General features: G+C 31.9%; 1 protein-coding gene and 1 pseudogene across 2 annotated transcripts; one reads left to right on the top strand and one right to left on the bottom strand.

Annotated features, from left to right (window-relative positions):
• On the top strand, positions 6376-10240 carry LOC112999589 (uncharacterized; annotated as a pseudogene).
• Positions 14239-18837, bottom strand: LOC100819193 (uncharacterized). 2 transcript variants are annotated; one of them, XM_041010139.1, is made up of 3 exons: positions 18644-18837; positions 17243-17734; positions 14239-14569 (listed from the first exon to the last, which is right to left on the bottom strand). In XM_041010139.1, exons 2-3 carry the CDS (start codon positions 17725-17727, stop codon positions 14503-14505), a joined length of 552 nt encoding a protein of 183 aa, XP_040866073.1. In that variant the 5' UTR covers positions 17728-17734; positions 18644-18837; the 3' UTR covers positions 14239-14502. The 2 variants fall into 2 exon arrangements, with proteins under 2 accessions (XP_040866073.1, XP_040866074.1); XM_041010140.1 differs by having other exon boundaries at positions 17262-17734; positions 18644-18836.
• Between the last annotated feature and the right edge of the window lie 1449 nt (positions 18838-20286).

Genomic DNA, 20286 nt, shown 5'->3' with positions numbered 1-20286 from the left:
TGGCTATTTTCTTTTTGGTTGAGGTTGTTACATGTATTGGCTGAGTAGATCAATCGATAGTGTAATACTTTTTATGGTATGTTGACATAGAAATGAAATGTTATTGCATGTGTCGTTTAAGTCTGTGTTGGTGTTCTGTTTTTTGTAAACAAAACTTTGTTGTTTTTGTTTTTGCCGGCTTCCATTTGTTTGTTGATGGTTGCATTGCATTTGCATGGTTTTGGATTTATCACCTTATTCATTTAGAATTGGCAGTTCTATCCAGCTTTATGGCAAGGATTCTTGACAAGATTAAGTCTATTGATGGGTCAAGAGAGACGCTTAAACTTGCTGTGAGAATCACGAATCTTTGGTTCGTTGGGACTCCTAACAAGTCTGAGCAAGCAGAAATGGTTATTGTTGATTCTGAGGTATGTTTTTTGCTATTTATTTGGTTGTTGGATTTTTGCTCATACCATCAATTGGTTATATAGTTTGCATGTTACAGGGTGATCAAATTCATGCTATTTGTAAAGCGGACCAACTAAAGTCTTGGAAAGCTGATTTGAAGGAAAATTCAACTTATGTTATGCATAATTTCAAAGCGGTGAAGAATGATGGTCAATTTAGAGTGTGTGAACATCAGTACAAGTTAGTTTTTACCGGAGTGACTATTGTTAGAGAATCTGATTTGCATCAGCTGCCTTTTAAGGAATTTAGATTTGTTGAATTTGGAAATGTCATTGGTGGAAATTTCGAGGCTGGCCTGTTGGTTGGTGAGTCCAGTCATAGTTTGTGCTCTCATTTTGATCATAACTTTTTTGCTTTTTTCAATGACCTGTTTTTATTTTATGGTGTTTTAAGACATTATTGAGTTCGCTGATCAGGTGCTCTTTCGGCATGTCTCATAAAAAAAAATACCAGGGTTGTTTTTAAAATGAAGGATTTGAGGTTATGGTGTACAACAATTTTTTCCCCCTCCTATATATATTTGCTTATTGTCAATTTATATTGTCATGGATTTTATTTGCCATGGTGGATGATTGATATCTGTATTTGATCCTTATGAAGTAATAGATTTAATGTTGTTTCTTTCCTGTAGTGGTCAAGTGTTATCTTGCACACTTTGGGAAAATTACTATATGCAGTTCTTAGCCTATTTGAATGAACGTGGAAATGATGGGCCGATCGTTATTATTTTGACACATGCCAGAATAAAAGATGCGCAGGGTAAGTGTGATGTTATCTTTATTGATTTGGGTGCTGATTAGATAACTTTTCCTGTTGGTTTTTTTCACACTTACAGGAAGTTATCCACCTTCAGTGAGCAATTCGTTGAAGGCCTCAAAATTATTAATTAATGAACCTATATTGGAAATCCAGGAATTTAGGGAGAGGTATTTTGGTTATCCCCTTTACTCTGTGCCTGTCAAATTGGTGTATCAACTGTGTTAAGTGTTTTCTGTTGCTTTTTCCTATTTATTTGATTGCCATAGGATTTTAGATTTAGGTGTTGAGGTCAGCCCAGTTTTGGCACCTGGCGATCAAGAAAGTTCACAACTTTCAGGGGCAAGCCAGTTATCATCAAAGGATGCATTTCTTTCAAAAGCTGAAGCCAAAACTATTTCCGAGATCAATGCCATTTCTGAGGTGGTCCAGTTATTTGTGTTTATTATGTATTCATTACAATAAAAAGCCCAATTTGTGTAGATGTGCTCAGATCAACATATTATGCCTAATGTTTGGTGTTTATTTAATCCTAGCATTTCATGGATGGCAATTTGATTGTTATGGATTTCTGTCAGGATGTTGTTTGTGTTACGGTGGGCACTATTAGCAAAATAGTCATGGATAATCATTCATGGTGTTATCCAGCTTGCGTTCAATGCCATAGAAAAACTGACATCGAAACAAGACCATTCACATGCGGATATGGCAAAGATAATGATTAGCCTATTCTAAGGTAATTGGAGTTTTGGTGCATCAACATGTTTTTATTCAGGATTTTGTATTTGACTGGTATGTACATTGGTAGGTATAGAGTTGAAGTAATGGTTAGCCAGAACAATGACAGTAGCAAGTTTTTGCTCTGGGACCGTGAATGTACTGAGTTGATTGGTCAAACAGCTGATGAAGTGAACAGGGTCAAGATTGAAGTATGTTCATGTGTTATCATATAATGCTTCTAATTTTATGGATTATATTTTGTTCTATTGGTGCACAATTCAATTATAGCTGGTGACTGGTGGATTTGTCTTCTTTCTGGCAGGATGGTGATGTTGATTTGAATGCTTCTCCTCAAGCACTTGATAGGCTGTTGGGTTATGTCCTTGCTTTTAAGGTCAGGATTCAATCAAAATTCAGGAATGTTGTTGTTCTTAGATACTCAAATGAATTAGATTTTATCAATGTTGTGCTCGAGATGCTGGCTGATACTGAGGTGCTATTTTCTAATGTCTATTTTAGTTATTGTTGTCATAGCGATACGATGCATGAGTTTGACTATTGTCAACTTATATATATGATACAGACATGTTCCAAAATAGATGCTTCGAACGTTGATTGCAATGATGCTACGCATGTTAAATGTGTAAGTTAAGATTGTTGTCATGAGTGTTGGCCTGTTACATTTTTTGGCGGTCGAATGAAAAATAAACTTGGTCTGAAATTTGGATATATTTTATTTACCAATTTATGTTTTATGCAGCAATCTCTGTCTGTGACAACAGATCATGATCCAGTTGCAGGATTCCCTTTAACGCCAAAAAAAGCCTATCATCTGATGAAGTTGATGATGAACTAGGAAGCTCCCAGATTTCCCTAGCCCAACTATCGTCTAACAAATTAACAAGACATTCTGATAAAAGTCAATTTAGCTGATTCCAGATTGTTTTGGCTGTCTTTTCACGGTGTTGTTATAATATTGTGGAATTAAGCAAACAATTATGTAGTTTGCTTATGACTCTCTCTGACATTTCTTTACACCATGCTGATGTTTTGGTCATTTGAAAATCCATTTTTTTTTGGATTCATGCTATTTTGTCTCTTGATGCTCTGCATTTTTGTCTTATATATTCTGTCAGTTTTGAAGCTAACTATGACGTATTTTTAACAGCTTACAATTTACTCAATTATGGCCAATTAAAGCTAACAAATTGTCTGCTATGGTGCCTTTTTGTGAAGCTTTTAGACCTCTTAAATTGACAATTGCATGTATCATGTGTGGCTACCATAAAATTAGAAGTTTTCTTATATTAGACGTGCCACTAAAAACAACTCATTTATTCAATATTGATGATTTACTGGTCATGTCAATTTTTTTATGCTCCATACAATTGGATTGCTTTTGATGATACAATTGATGATTTATATGCTTCTTACAAATTGATGTACAAATTAGACTAAATCTTAAAAACAGTGAAGGAGAAAAATTGATGTACAAATTAGACCAAATGTTAAAACAGTGAAGGAGAAAAATTGAAAACCACATTGGCGACTATATTGATAGTCCATACTCTCATGTTCTTAATTTGTTTCTGGCTAAACTATTTGGTGAGTTCCATTCCCATTTGAATTGCATGAAAATAACAAAAAAAAGCAGATGAATAAAAATAGAATCGCCAAAATTCTCTTAAATTTTTAGTTCCAGTTTTCGTTCTGGATCCACGTGCTCTTTAAATTAATACAGCTTTCTATACTGACATCATATTTCCTCATGTACAATGTGTTTTACACAAATGTTATCATCCATATCAATAAAAAATCCCTCAAGATATAAGTGCAATCATTCCCACATACTCCATTTTTTCAGCTATCACTGCTTAGCTAAAATCATGTGTTGTGCATTTCAATTGTCATTTTTAAGTTCATTGATGGCTCATGCAAGTATAATACCGATTTTAACTAGAGAAAATGAGAACTATATAAAACAAGTCTAATCCATGGACAAAAGAAATCAAAAAAGAATTTGTGGTGCGCTAGACAAGCAATATATAAAGAATTGATGCCCATCTCTGATACAAGGTTTACTTAACTTCTTTGTTGCATCTTTTGTTAGATATTGTCCAAATAAAAGATGTAAGATAGAAATTTGACATTTAAGTTGAACATGCAATCTAACAGATTTAAGTGTACAAATAAAACAAATTTGTGTTGCTGGATGGAAAGTTCATTACTATATATACAATATCTTTGATTGCAAGTTTAGTAGCAGTTTGAGAACTCAATGTTTGTGCCAATAACTATCATCATTTCTATCTTACCTATTTTGAATTATGGCCTTGGTTTGTGTGTCTAGATTGACACTGGACTCCTATATACACAATATCTTTCATTGCAAGCTTAGCAGCAGTCCCAAAACCCATTGTTTATGCGCAACCAAGTGTCATGATTTCTATATTACCAATTTTGTTAACTGTTAATGTTGAATCATAGTTTTTCTCTCTCATCTTCCATTCCTTTCATCTTCTAAACCTATTCCGTGTCCTCCAGATTTTAAAAAAAAATTTCATACTTGATTTCAAAATCATTCTTCTATTTAGCTTACAACTCACTCACTCTATCATTACCCTTTTTCAATATGCAGAATTACCAACATGCAAACATATCTAATCCAGCAAATGGCAGCATCAATAGCCAAGCTATGATCCAGTAGCAGCGAGATGCCTCATCTCCCATTTCTTTCATCTTCTAAATTGATTGTACCTTTTGCAGATTTAAAAGAAGTATTTGTTCCTTGATTTCAACATGAATCTACTCTTTAGCTTATGATTCACTCAACTCTGCCTTTAGCCATTTTCAACATGCAGAACTATCAACATGCAAAGAGATCTAATTCTACAAAAGCCAGGATCAATAGGAAACGTATCATGCAACAGAAACGACATCCTCAGGCTCAGTCATGTTCACAGCCAACAATTAACTGCACTTCAGAATATAATAGTGAGACATCTGATATACCATGTTCTACAAGAAATCAATTTACTTAGCTTGCTTAATCACATTTTCTTTTGTTTCCTCTATTTTTTAGTCATTGCGTCTGATTCATCAGAAAGTGTAAATTCTAAATCCACACAAGGTACTGCAAAAAGAAGGTTTCATGCTCTTTTTTGCTATGGTTCAAATATTGCTATCATATCTAATTCTAATTTTTGCAGCTTTAGGCTCTAATTTTTTAACTGCCTATGAGGATTTCCAATCTCCAACTAATCAACCTGTAATCAACATTGAAGGTAATAACATAATTCTGATTTATAATTTCAGATATCAGTGCACATGCTCTTAAATTAATATTCACAATGGTTATCATCATATTGTACTATGGTATTAAACAATTTCAGGATATTCTGATCTTGGTGATCAACTAATGCAATGTAGATATTGTAATGCACAAATATGGTATGATGAGAGAATATCAAAATATAAAAATTGTGCGGGTCCAAGGTTCAGCTTATGCTGTGGAGATGGCAAAGTTAAACTTCCATTATTACAAAATCCACCCCAATATCTCCAACAACTTCTGTTTGATGATAATACAATTGATAGTAAAAATTATCAACATAACTTACGAGCATACAACATGATGTTTGCCTTTACTTCTGCTGGTATTAAGCTAGACAAAAAATTAATGATTCCAGAGGACCTCCTACAATTAGAATACAGGGCCAACCATGCCACAAAATAGGTAGTCTATTACCAATGCCTGGAAAAAAAACCCCAAATTTGCACAGCTATATATCTTTGACACAAAAAATGAAGTCCAAAATAGAATTAATGCCATGAGGTAGAAGTGATTTTATTTCTATTACTGAGAAAATTATTCATTCACCCAGAATACTTTGTTGCAGTTATGAATATCTTTTAATGTTGCTTTTTTCAGTCAATATTCTGGAATTCAAGGCCATATTGTCTCAAGTTTAAGTCACATGCTGGATGAACACAATGCCCATGCTAAAAGTTTTAGGATGGCCAGGGATATATTGGCAGATGATCAAGCCGATAATATCAAATTGCAACTGATAGCTGCTCGGGAAAAAGATGGTCGTGTATATGATATGCCAAATGTTCCCAAAATTGCTGTACTTATTGTTGGTGATTTTCATCCAGGCTCAAAAAGAGATATTATTGTTGAAACTCAAAATGGAGAATTACAAAGAATCCATGAACTACACCCTAGCTATCTACCACTACAGTACCCTCTACTATTTCCTTATGGAGAAGATGGATATAGAGCTGACATACTTCACCGTTCTACTTCATCCAACAAAAAAAGAAAGCGAAATTGTCTAACAATGAGAGAGTGGTTTGCTTATAGACTTCAATACATGTAAAATGAAGCACAAATTTATTTCATTCTCGAAAATTATTTCAACAATTCATTGTTGAAGGTTATACCACGGTTGAATTTGAAAGACTTAGCTACATCAGAAACAACCAAAAGAAACTTAGAGTTGACAAGTATTGTAGCTTACAAAATTCATTGGATACTGGAACAGCTAAAGGCTTAACCAAAGGAAAAAGAGTCATCTTACCTTCAACATTTGTTGGGAGCCCACATTATATGGATCAACTTTACTTTGATGGTATGACAATATGCAGTCATGTTGGTTTCCCAAATCTTTTTATTACTCTAACCTGTAATCCAAATTGGCCTGAAATTCGTAGATTACTTTCACCTTTGAATCTCAAACCAACAGACAGACTAGACATTGTGTCACGAATTTTCAGATTGAAATATGAACAAATGCTCTCAGACTTAACAAAGGGTCAGTTACTCGGAAAAGTCGTTGCATGTAAGTTGACTATAATTTTTATTCTTAAACTCAAACATCAGTTTATCATTTGCCCACTTTTGTTTATTCTATAATACAAATATTAATTTTTAAAATCTTACTGTTTGACCGATACTCTTACAGATATGAAATACAAAATTACACTTTGCATATTAACACTATCATTTACCAATTGCAGATATGCATACTATAGAATTCCAAAAGCGAGGACTTCTTCACGTCCATTTATTGTTATTTCTACACCAGGCAATAAATATCCATCTGCAACTGACATTGACCAGATAATATCAACAGAAATACCTTCCCATGAAGATGACCCAGAACTGTACAGATTGGTGCAAAACCATATGATACATGGCCCATGTGGAATTTTGCAACCTAACTCTCTATATATGAAAGAAGGAAAATACAGTCGTTTTTATCCTAAACAATTTCAGCCTCAAACTCTTTTGGATTCAAACGGTTACCCACTTTTTCGCAGAAGAAACAATGGTAATTTAATTTCAAAAAAATGGTGTTATCATTGATAATAGATACATAGTACCTTACAATCCAAAATTACTGAAAAAATATCAGGCACATATAAATATTGAATGGTGTAACCAAAGTACTTCAATCAAATATTTATTTAAATACATAAACAAAGGTTATGACAGAGTGACTGCTGTTATGGTTTATAATAGCAATGACACAGCTCAAAATGTTAACATTCAAAATGACGAACTTAAAGAATATCTAGACTGCAGGTAATATTATCTTAACCTGCATAATTTATTTGCTCACTATTACTTTTACTGATCAATCTATATGACAGATACATTTCTCCCTGTGAAGCTGCTTGGAGAATATTTGCTTTTCCGATCCACGGGAGAAAGCCTGCTGTTGAGAGATTGCATTTTCATCTTCCAGGTCAACACATTGTTCTTTACGAAGATCATGATGATATAGATGATGTGCTATCCAAGCCAAGCATTTCAAATTCAAAATTTCTAGCTTGGGTGAACACCAATAAATGTTTTGCTGAAGGCAGGAGTCTTACTTATTCACAATTTGTGTCAAAGTTTGTATATAATAAAACAAACAGATCATGGCAACTTAGGAAAAAAAGATATACTATTGGAAGACTCATATGGGTGCCACCAACCACAGGAGAATTGTTTTATTTAAGAATGATGCTTGGTAGCTGCAAAGGACCTACTTCATTTGAGGATATCAGAACTGTTGCAAATACCAATATGCAACATATAGAGAAGCATGTTTTGCCATGAGTTTTTTACAAGATGATAGAGAATATGTTGAAGCAATGAAAGAGGCTAAGGATTGGGGCACAACTAATTATCTAAGGAAATTGTTTGTATTAATCCTATTAACAGGTGTCATGAGCAAACCTGAAGAAGTTTGGAACCAATGTTGGCATTTGCTGGCTGATGACATTGCATATCGACATAGCAGATCAACAATGAACCCAGGTAGGTCGTGATTGTTTTTTATGTTGCACACCAGTGGTCATAATCATTCTCTAACAACTTGCTTTTTATTTCTTAGAATTGCATATCAATGACGATACTCTTAGAAATTTGACATTGATTGAAATTGAACAACTATTGCACATAAATCAAAGATCACTGAAAGACTATCCTACAATGCCATATCCTCAGGGTATCAATCTGACATCCTACCTAGAGAACAACTTGATATTATCAGAGCTTGATTACAACGATGATGCAACCAGATCAGAATTTGAGCATCTTTTTGCATCCATGGCAGACAATCTACCTATTCATATATTATAAATTCTATTGATAACAATTAACATCTTACTAAAAGATGCTCATCAGGAATTATAAATTGTATTGATGGTGTTAATTTTCTATTCCTAACTGGCAATCTACCCTCATTTAGCTGTTTCCATCAACAACAAAATTATTCTTCATTTCTATATAACATTAGCTTACCTATAAATGCAGATGAACAAAAAACAATTTACAATAGAATTATCCAAGTTGTCAACAACAATGAAGGTGGGATGTTTTTCCTATACAGATTTGGAGGCACAGGAAAAACATTCATATGGAGAACATTGACAAGTTCATTGAGAGCAGACAATCAAATTGTTATTGTAGTTGCTTCTAGCGGCATAGCTTCTCTATTATTACCAGGAGGCAGAACTGCACATTCCAGATTTAAGATTCATGTACCAATTTTTGAAGACTCAACATGCAACATCCATCAAGGGACCCAATTAGCAGAATTGCTAAACCAGACAAGTCTAATAATTTGGGATGAAGCACCAATGGCCCACAAATTTTGTTTTGAAGCACTTGATCAAAGCTTAAGAGACGTTATCACAAATAAATCAAACTCCAATCAAATCTTTGGAGGCCAAGTTATAATATTCAGTGGAGATTTTCGCCAAATACTACCAGTTATCCTAAGAGGAAGTCGCTTAGACATTATAAATGCAACAATCAATTCATCCTATCTATAGGATTTGTGTGAAATATTAACCCTGACAAAAAACATGCACTTACACAGCAATCTAGAATCAGTTGATGAACAAGAAACTACCACATTTGCTAAATGAATTCTGGACATTGGAGATGGAATTATAGGTCATGAAAATGATGGTTATGCTACAATTGAAATTCCTGCCCACCTACTCATTACTGAATATGATGATCCAATTAGTGCTATAGTCAAATCAACATTCCCAGACTTACATCAGCACCACAATAATCCTCAATTAGCTTCAACAAATGAAACGGTAGAACAGATAAATGATTATGTACTATCCTTCATTCCAGGTAATTATCTCATTACTTATTTAATTTCCATTTCTTCCATTACAAATATGAGCACTGAAATTGGAATTTTACAAACCATAGGTGACCACATGGAATATCTAAGCTCTGATTTGGTTGACAAATCAGAAACCATTGAAGATTCCTATTTCCAATCAATTACTACTGAATTCCTTAATTCATTGACCACATTCGGTTTTCCAACTCATTCTATCAAGCTTAAAATTGGAAGTCCTATAATGCTCTTAAGAAACCTCGACCAAAATCAAGGCCTGTGTAATGGTACTAGATTAGTAGTAACAAGACTGGCAAAACATGTAATTGCAACAGAAATTATTTCAGGCAAAAACATTGGCTTCAGTGTTTATATTCCAAGAATGTCAATGTCCCCTTCACAATCACCATGACCTTTTAAACTTTTGAGAAGACAATTTACAATTATGCTCTCTTATGCAATGACAATTAACAAGTCATAGGGACAATCGCTATCCATGGTTGGACTTTATTTGCCAAAACCTGTTTTCACTCATGGTCAATTATATGTTGCATTATCAAGGGTCAACTCAACAAAAGGATTGAAAATTCTGATTCATGATAGTGAGCAAAAAAATATGAATTCCACTACCAATGTAGTATTCAAAGAGGTGTTCAGAAACATTAAAAGATTAATTTGACTTCTTTAATATCAGGTTCTATTCTTCTGTCATCATTTCCAAAACATTGCTATTTTACTGAAATAAAGTCAAATACAACAACATATGATAAGCTGTTCTCTAGGTAGGATGTCAGATTGATATCCTGAGCATATAAGATTGTAGGATAGTCTTGTCTTTCAATGATCTTTGGTTTGTGTGCAATAGTTATTCAATTTCAAACAATATCAAAATTTTAAGAGTATTATCATTGATCTCTAATTCTAACAAATAACAAGCAAGTTGTTAGAGAATGATTATGACTATATAATATAATTTAACTTATTAGAATCTCGGAGCTAAAATTTATGATACTTTGTTACCCTTATCAATTGTACCCAATTCCATTGATTTTACACGCTAAGATTTGACCAACAATATTCTAATGATCACACCATCAACTGCTTCACAAAAATAACAACAGCCCATCAATAATTTTAAAACATTGACTCCTTAATCAAATATGATCAGCTTGACATATCAGAAAAACTACTAGCATTCCATTGAATGAATTTTCATGAACTACAGAATACCGATATATTTCCATAGCAAACCCACCACCATAGCAAAATAGAACTCTTACACATGCAATCAAAACTAACCAACAAACATATAGCAAAACAATAAGACACGTGACACAAAATTAAAAGAAGCCACCAACCTTAAAAAACTCTTATTTCTAATTTATTAACAGTCATAATAACCTCTCAATATATATATATATATATATATGGGGCTTTACTAATAACAAAATAAGCATCGAGAAATTGAATTACCAATTACACAATATTATGTTATTACAGTTATCATGTTAACCAAATTGTGACCACTAATTAAGTTTTCTTATAAATCAAATTAACCCATTAACCCAAATAACTCATACAAAAAATTTACCCACTTAAGGCCCAGCTATTACATGCACGTCATAAACACCACTAAAGTCAAATCATGCAAGACGTCTGAAACCATTCACAAAAACCTCTTCGCTTACTTCCATAACTATTCACCTTCAAACTCCTCAAATCACCACTAATTTTCGCATTCCAGAAGCAACAATTGAGTTGCACCGTTCCCAACAAATATCTACCGCCACTTATACCATCGGGAAGATGGATCAATTAATAAACTCCACCCAACTACTAAACCATCTTACACGTTCCCTGCAAACTTCATCTCAACATCTTATCACCATACTTTGGCTTCAGAATAACACCAAAATGAGTATGACATTCTCCACTGCCTCAACCAGAGTAAACGCCCTTTCTTTAAAAGTTCATCTCTTCTAACCCTTGCTTTCTTCTCTTACATTCAACCACAATATTTAAACTTCTACATTTCTAAACCCTGCCTTCATATAGATGAAATACCCGATCATAAGGCCACCCTCAATCATGCAATTCAAGGCAGCTTTCCACAATGACCAAGTTATACTTTAAAATACAAAAATTTACATTTTTCCCCCTTACTATTATCATACAATATATAACCACTCAGTCTTCCAAATTTTACGTCCAGGATTTTATAGAAATACCATCATTCTACCATCAACAATGAGCACCAAATTACCCAGAATCCGTTCAATTGAGATACAATGGAGCAACCTACCAAATACAACTCCAACAACACCGAGATAGATTTTTTTTACCAGATGGACTCACAGACTTCAGAACAGATTTAGAGATCTACGAGTCCATCATCATCAACTTCTTTGCCTGCAATCATAACTCCATCTTTGATGTATACTTCACTCCTCCACTTGACCAACAGACATGTGCCAGACCACTACTTCATTCCCGTCAACACATATGGACAGAAGAAATAACTCAATGTATCCTGGGTGCCCCACATCCACTGGTAACTCAATCCCATTATTATTTTTTATGAATAATATGCAGAAAATCCCATCCCATGCAGCAAAACATCTCAATGAATAGGTAATCACATGACAATTTTAAGAAAGCATGGACCTCCTCTACAATGGAACGTGGTTACCCTCGATACCAACATTAATGATAAGAGCATTGTCCGACCATGGTATAAGTTCCTCAACGAAAATGACTTTCATCATGGAGACGAAGTATCATTCTATTACCGACCGCATGAAAAAATTGGGAGATCGTCATTAGAAAACAAAGGAAATGGGAATAAAATATTCTATAACTTTTCTTTTACATCTTATTAACTTATGCTTAAATATTTTGTTAATACTTTGCTCTGAACAATTGCTCTCTGATCAATATTATGGATATATATCTATTTAATCTTCAATATTGTCTAAATTATTGTAATTGAACTAATCAAGCGACCCGTCCGTATGCACGGGTTGGAGACTAGTTTTCATATAAAACCCTTGAATTTTTTATCTTTTATTTAAATATGGAATTTGTGATAAAATTAAAAATATACCAAAAAATTGATAAAATTGAAAGCTTTAACAAGATATGAAATTATGGTTTAGAGATGAGGAAAATTTGAAATGATTTATTTTTACAATTTTCTTTGGTATAGATGATATATATTTTCTATTATAAATAATCTTATTGGAGTTGGATATTATTATGAAAAGTAATGTTGTCCTTTGAATATTTAATGTAACTAGGTATCTAAGATTCAACTTAAGACCTTGATTAAGTTGTAACAAGCCAATGTCAATCGATCAACAAAAGCTCAGTGATTTTATAACTTTTAATATTTTAATAAATTTTCAGTGAATGAAATTTTAATTTAATTCTTCTAATATATTATTGATACGTTTATTTTCTTGAAAATATTTTTCATTGTATATTATATAAATAAATAAATAAAAATTTATTTATTCTACAGTTAACTTTAGTTGTAGCTTTAGCTAATGAATTTGGATTACTTTACTTTTCCTTTATATTCTAACGTTAGCATATAACTCTAAAGCAGAAATCTGAAGAGTAAAATAAAACTAAATACATTGGGCCACGCTTAAAGCAAATTTGAGTAAAACATGTTATTATTCAAGGGTTAAAACATTTTGGGTACAAAGTCTTGAGCAAATTTGAGTTAAGAATCGATAAATATCTCAAACATAAAAAAGCTTGTGAAGTTACATTACTAAGAGGATCAGTCTCAAAATCTCATCAATATGCAAAATCGTTTTACAGATCCATGAAAAAATTGGAAACAATTTATTTTATAAAAGTAATGCTACCCTCCCTGAACATGTTGCAACCATTTACCTAACCCGCTGTCACTCAATTGGAAGCAACAACAATTAACATTAATTAGCAGTCTCAAAATGTCATAAATATTACTCAGATTTGAAAATATTTTGCATAGTATTTGTTCTTTTATTATAATTATAAAAACAAAGTATCCACTTCCTTCATTTCTTTGGAAAGATTCACGTATTATCATTCTTGCCATCATCATAGTTACTACCCTAAGAATCCCCAAAACTAATAGTATAAATTTTTAAGAAATTCTGAATGACAAGCATATACCTCATTAAAAATGTAAGCAAAGTTGGAAGAAAAAGTTGCTTTAGTATTATACGAGTTGAATAAATATAGATGCTAAAACCAATAAACATGAGATCCTCTTAGGAGTCATACTTGTGCTATCACTTCTCCATCATGTGCTCAAATTATATGCATAATCTCCAAGACATCAAGAACCGTACTAAGTTATTTTTTTATTATCAAGGAAAGCATATGATCTGATGAAGAGAATGGAGACAATTCGTAATTGTATATGAATATTTGATTGAAGATATATAAAGGCACATGACAATGAGATTTGGTTTGCTTTTTGTGTATGAAAATGCACATGTGGTAGTCTTCGGTTTCTATTTAAGAAGCAGGGGAAATTTCAGAGAAGGACCTGAAATCTGAATTTGAAGCACCCACCATCTCACAATGAAACAACATAATTAGGAGGCAAAAGAACCCTTTAATCATGTTGCTAGATAATCATATGTATTTGAAATTATAGGCTTAAAAATGCTCATTTTCACAATCCTAAACGGCTCATTGAAAAATTCAAAGTTGTTCCTTATGATCAAACAAAATGAGTTTAGCTAGAAAAGCATACGACTGGAACATGAAATGCATAGGTGTTCACCGAAACAGAATAAAAGGAGGTTTAATGTCCACTAAAAAAAATTGCTGCCAAGGCACTTGAAATCTTTCTAACTAGGGTATTCTATCATACACAAGACATCAAAACAAAAATATGGTAACAAGGAGGTCCAGTTTTGCACCTTAAGCCAGCCTATGATTTTGCACGTGCAGAAATATGGGAATAGCTACTTACTCTTCCACAGTCCTTGAGCTTCCAGCTGCAGTTTCATTATAAGACTGAAGGTTAGTGAAAAAATGCAATGAGGAAAACAAAGATAAATCTTCTAGTGGGTTAAAATAAAGGAATATTATATTAGCATACAGTTTGAAAAAGAAACATAATAGTTTGTGATTATTAATGAGATATTGGACCACTGACTTTGTTAACTTTTTTGTTAAAGAACCCTGGTATATCTGAATTGAGGTGAACTCATTTAAAGATATGCTGTTGTCTTAGCATCTACTTTTGCATTCATGGGATTTGAACTCAAAACTTAACATAAAGAAAATTAAGCTTTTTGTTACTTAAACCAACAAACGTTCGGAAATTACATGAAAAATGCTAATAACATATCATCTACCCTAATGCTTTAACATATTCATTATTGCATAAATAAGTTTTTCATACCTAGAAAATAGGTTATTTTTAGATTATTATCTAACATTCATTTTTTTTTTCAACTAAGTATCCAAAAAAATTTATATTTTAATTTACTATCTGATATTAGTCTCCTTCTATTAAGTAATGACGTAGCGGACGGAGTGTCACATCATCATGTCTTATCACTAACACACATTGTCATGTCATCACCTTTAATGGCGTAACAATGATGTGTCAGTGATTAGGCTTGACGGCATGACACTTCGTCTGCTACATTATCACTTAACTGAAGGGGACTAACGACAGGTAGTAAATTGAAACAATTTTTTTTTCAGATAGTTATTTGACATAAAATGAATTTTTATGTAGTAATATGAAAACGACTTATTTTTCAGATATGAAAAATATATTTAAACCATATATAATTAGTGTTTTGCGATTTATGATCAATATACGCATGCGACATGATATGTCTTTCCTCGTTCTTCTTTCATTATTCTCTGGACCCAAAATATATATCTCACCATTTGATCTTGTTGGGTTCTCTTTTAGCTTTGTCCAGAGATATTAAACATATGTATCTTAACTCTTTAATTTCACATTTAATACTATCTTATTAATATAGTTCAATTGTTTAAGCATGATAAATTGATAGGTGAGTTATTGTAAATTTTAAATAGTATTTTTTTATTCCCACCATTAAAAAAATATCTTATTAATTTAATGTATTTCTTATTTTGAATGAGAAATTATCTTAAAAAAATAAATAGGATGAAATTTCTTAAGTCTATATAAAAATAAATTACATATATGTTCATCAAATTATTTTAATTAATTTTTAATTTTTTTGACAAGTTTACAAATTTATTTGATCAAATAAAAATATTTGAGAAATAATTCTTTCTTATTCACTTATAAGATTTGCTTTTAAACATAACTTAAATTTATGATTACCATTTTTATTTTTATTTTCAATAAAATAATAAAATTTATCATTTTATTTGAAATTAAATTACTTATTTTGATAAAACTCCTCTTTATCATTTGTTAACTAAAAATTTATTTTTCATATTAGCTTAAATATGTTTTTCACACTTGAAAAATAGGTCATTTTCATATTACTACCTAAAAATTCATTTTTTTTATCAAATAACTATCTAAAAAAATTTTGTTTCAATTTACTACCTGTCGTTAGTCCCCTTCCAATAAATGAAGACATGACAAATGGAGTGTCACGTCATTAAGTCTAATCACTGACATGTCATTGTCATGCCATTGAAAGCGATGATGTGACAATGAAGTGCTAGTGATAAGACGTGCATGATGATGTGACACTCTATATGACACGTCATCACTTGTTGGATGAAGACTACGTGCAGACGATAAATTAAAACAAATTTTTTTCAAGTACTTAGTTGAAAAAAAAATGAATGTTAGATAGTAATCTAAAAATAATATATTTTCTAGATATGAAAAACTTAATTAAGTTTACTCTTTATTATTTGTTAAAATTGACTCAAAATCACATGGTTTCCACTAGACAAAATTCAGGTATTATACCTAATGTGCCTCTAGTATTGTTCTTCACTCAATTAGAATTTTACTTTTGTAAATTGCACAACAAAGATAAACATTAAAAGTTGATGCTAGTTGCACAGGTAAACCTCCAATTTTGAATAGTGAATGATGCTGAAAACAGAAGTTGTTCTCTCAAATCAAACGTCTCTTAAATTTTTTGAATTAAGAGAAATAGAAAAGGACAGTAAAAAAAATTAATTTTCTTTCTCGTTTGGCTGAATAAAAAAAGAGAATGAAATAGCATTTTGGTATAAATATATTTTTATCCTTATTATAATAATATATAATTTGATTCATTCTTATAAAAGTGCATTTATGAAAGGAAAAATTGACAATTAAAAAATTGGGAGTCTTTCTTCCCATTTCCTTGCCTCTAGTAGGGAGAGAATGTTTTAATGTGTTCCACCTCAATAATCTCTCCTACCTCTTCCATGTCTTCCCTCTCTAAAACAAATGAAATCAATCTCACTATTGTTACTCACATCTCTTTCTCACTTCTTCCCTTTCTAAATTTATAAAACAGAACAAGGTCCTAAGGTCCAATACTTAAGTTTTGTTTAGACTTTAGATCTTACATATTATTTAATAAATCTCAGACATAATTTCCTAGTTAAGTTTCAATAGCTTTTAACAAGTGTACTGAAAAGAGTTTACATTGGACACTACTCCAATTTCATATCTAAAATGACATCAAGTAATGCAAACAACTTACATTAATGCAAATAACTTACGGGCACTGTCACCGAGTTGCTCTTTCTGCTCATTCTCCATGCACTTGAGCAGGTACTTGAAGGTCTCAATCTCACATGGGATGGTGAGGCCACCACTCTGATCAAACCCGAATTCCTCTGCAGCCTTTTCCAGCAAAACTATGAAGAGAGAGTGGCTAAGGTAGCTGGTGGGAATGATGAACCTCCTAAGCTCAGGTCCAACATACACTGCCAAGTACCCTTTTGGAACATCAGCTGGCGGAAGCGGTTCTGCAGGACTTTGGCAACTGTCTTCGTTGTCCGATATCACATTCACTACCCTTTTGTTGATCAATGGTGATATGCTTCCATCATCATTAGCCACATGATCAGAAAGGGAATTGCAAGGTTTTGGGCCTAATGTCACACTTTGCCACTTCTGGAGCATTTCCTTTATCTTCACAATCTGCCTAATCCCAGTCAATTTGGAGCCTCCATCGCTATCCATTGTTACACTTCAATCACAGCAGACGAAGGTATTAATCCATGGTCAAAATTTAGTGGATCCTATTCAAGACTAAAAACAGTCACACCAAATCTTATACTACATGTAATTATGTAAATATATACACATGAGGCTTGATGTACATGTATGAAACAAAATGCAAACAGTGTCAATTGTCAAAAGTAAAATTAAATAAACACAGAACTGAATTACGAAGATCAATCAAATTCTCCTACTCATGGATAATTGAAAATTTATATGCTTTCCTCATGCTATACAAGCCATTCAATAATGACTTCTTAAGCCCCCCTCTTATTGGAACTTTGTTCATTTTCTTCAAAAGCTCACCTTGCTTGAATTCAAAATTTAAATAACGTTGTTATGTATATTAAGCTAATGATCTGGCATTCTGGTGGCCCTATCAATTTCATGAATCCGGAATCAGTGCTATTACGACTACATCAGACATAATTCACAATTTTTTTTATAGCAATGCAATCACATTTGTGAAACCTTTGAGCCATGTATCAAATTACCAAATTCCAAGCCAAGATCCCCACAGATCCTTAAGCCAAAGAAAAATCTAAAACGCATACAACAATGAATCAGCCTCTAATCTGTTCTCACATAGAATAGAAGACGCCAAAGATGATAAATTTTACCGCAATTAACAATGACAATGATGACCGTTGAATATTTCACATTCATAATATAACACATGGAAAAGAAAATGAAACATGAATGACCCAGAAAGAAATAAAAGCCTTTGGTGGTTGAAGGCGGAAAGGAGAGGGAAAAGTTGTGGATTTGAATCTCTCTCACTAATAAAAACTAACAAACTAACCATTCATATTAACCTATAAAAAAAAGCCTTAGAAAGATTTGAAAGACGAAATGCATGAAGAGATTGGTATGATGCCTGAAATAATAGAAGAGGGCATTAGCTATGAGCGGGATGAGAAAAAGCCATGCAGCTTCGGAAGGGGAAGTAGCAAACTCTCCAAAGAGAGAGGAAATGAATCGAGAGATAATTAAGATAAGTTACGATAACATTTTTTTTCTGTCTGAATCAAACAATTGATCTCAGAAGAAATGTTCGAATGACAACATTACTGTTCCAATTTTATACGCTGAATTATCGGCGAAAAAAATGAACTTCTTGTCGTGGTGTTGTTATTACATATGTTTCTCGCATCACTCGCTGAAGCGTCGCTGTCGGACCCAAGAATGAACCCAACGATTTTTTTGTACACAAGTTGCGTCCTTCTTCAGCATTTTCTTATTATTTTAGGCCAAATTACTAAAGTAATTTATTTATTTTATTTAATTTGATTTTTTTATAAAAAGATTCAATTTATTTCTTTATTTATAAAAATGCTTCGATGTGACCTTTTTCGAACTCAATTTAGTCTCTTATTATTAAATAACTCTTCAATTTAGTTGTTTATTTTTTCAAAATTATTAATACATAATAGAATGAAGAGGAACATATTAAAATATTTTAAAAAATAAAAGAATAAATTAAATTTTTTTAGACTATTTAGTAGAGGGACCAATTCGTTTCTTGAAATGAAAAAAAAAAGTGTTATTTTAGCCCACATAAAAGAATACAGGAATCATATTATTAATTTAATCCACATAAAAAAAGAGAAATGTTATTTTATATATACTAGTGCGTGTATTTAAATGTAGCACTGCGATCTAACTATTTTTTTTTATGGAATCTGACTAGTTAAACATGTAAATTATAGATATAAATTTATAACAATAAATAAATGCTTAAACATTTATTTAGTTCATATAAAATGGATTAGACCAACTGACACATTTTGTTTAATCAATTGAATTAGATTTTCTTGATAATTTGATCCTTATATATTTTTGTGTTTTTTTTTCTCATTTCTCTAAAATTTAAAACTGTATTTTAGTTCATCTAAAATATTTTTCTTTCTTTTTAATTCCTCCCAAATCTAAAATTACTTTTTTTGGTTTCAAAAATTTATTTTAAGGGAGATAAATAACATTTATATTTGGGATCTAGAAATATGTTGAAAGGTATCCCATGTTAACATTATATCATTGACACCAACAGTTATTTTCTGAGTTTTCTAAGAAAGTTACTTGACCTTTCACTAAACACATACATAAGCCATTACCGACATAGAGGAACATAGAGGAGGTCAGTAGGGCTCGAGCCCCTCCCCCCACCCCTTGAAACTCTTCATGTATATATACATGTATTTTTTTTAAAATTGATTAGTATAAAATTAATTTGTATATTATTATTATAATAATAATCATTAATGTTAATTAGTATAAAATTATGTAAAATTAATTATTTTTATTATTTTATTGTAATGTTTAAAGTGATAAATAGTGTAAAATTATATAAAACTAGTCGTGTGTTTATTGTTATTATGATAACAATTAAGGTTATCATCATTTCATATAAAAATTAATTTCAAATTTATTTGTAAAAATAATAATTTTTTAAAAATGATTATTTATTAAAGTTTAAGCATTTAAATAATTATAAATGAAGAAAAAAAATTAGTATAAGAT

The sequence above is a fragment of the Glycine max genome, chromosome 15 (assembly GCF_000004515.6).
Source record: "Glycine max cultivar Williams 82 chromosome 15, Glycine_max_v4.0, whole genome shotgun sequence".
Taxonomy (NCBI): domain Eukaryota; kingdom Viridiplantae; phylum Streptophyta; class Magnoliopsida; order Fabales; family Fabaceae; genus Glycine; species Glycine max.
This window is presented reverse-complemented; position numbering and strand designations above follow the sequence as displayed.

Coding starts and splice junctions, on each gene's coding strand:
- LOC100819193 (XM_041010139.1), bottom strand. CDS start 17,727: ATGGATAGCGATGGAGGCTCCAAATTGACTGGGATTAGGCAGATTGTG. Junction 14,570..17,242: donor CGTAAGTTATTTGCATTAAT/GTAAGTTGTTTG, acceptor ATGAAACTGCAG/CTGGAAGCTCAAGGACTGTG.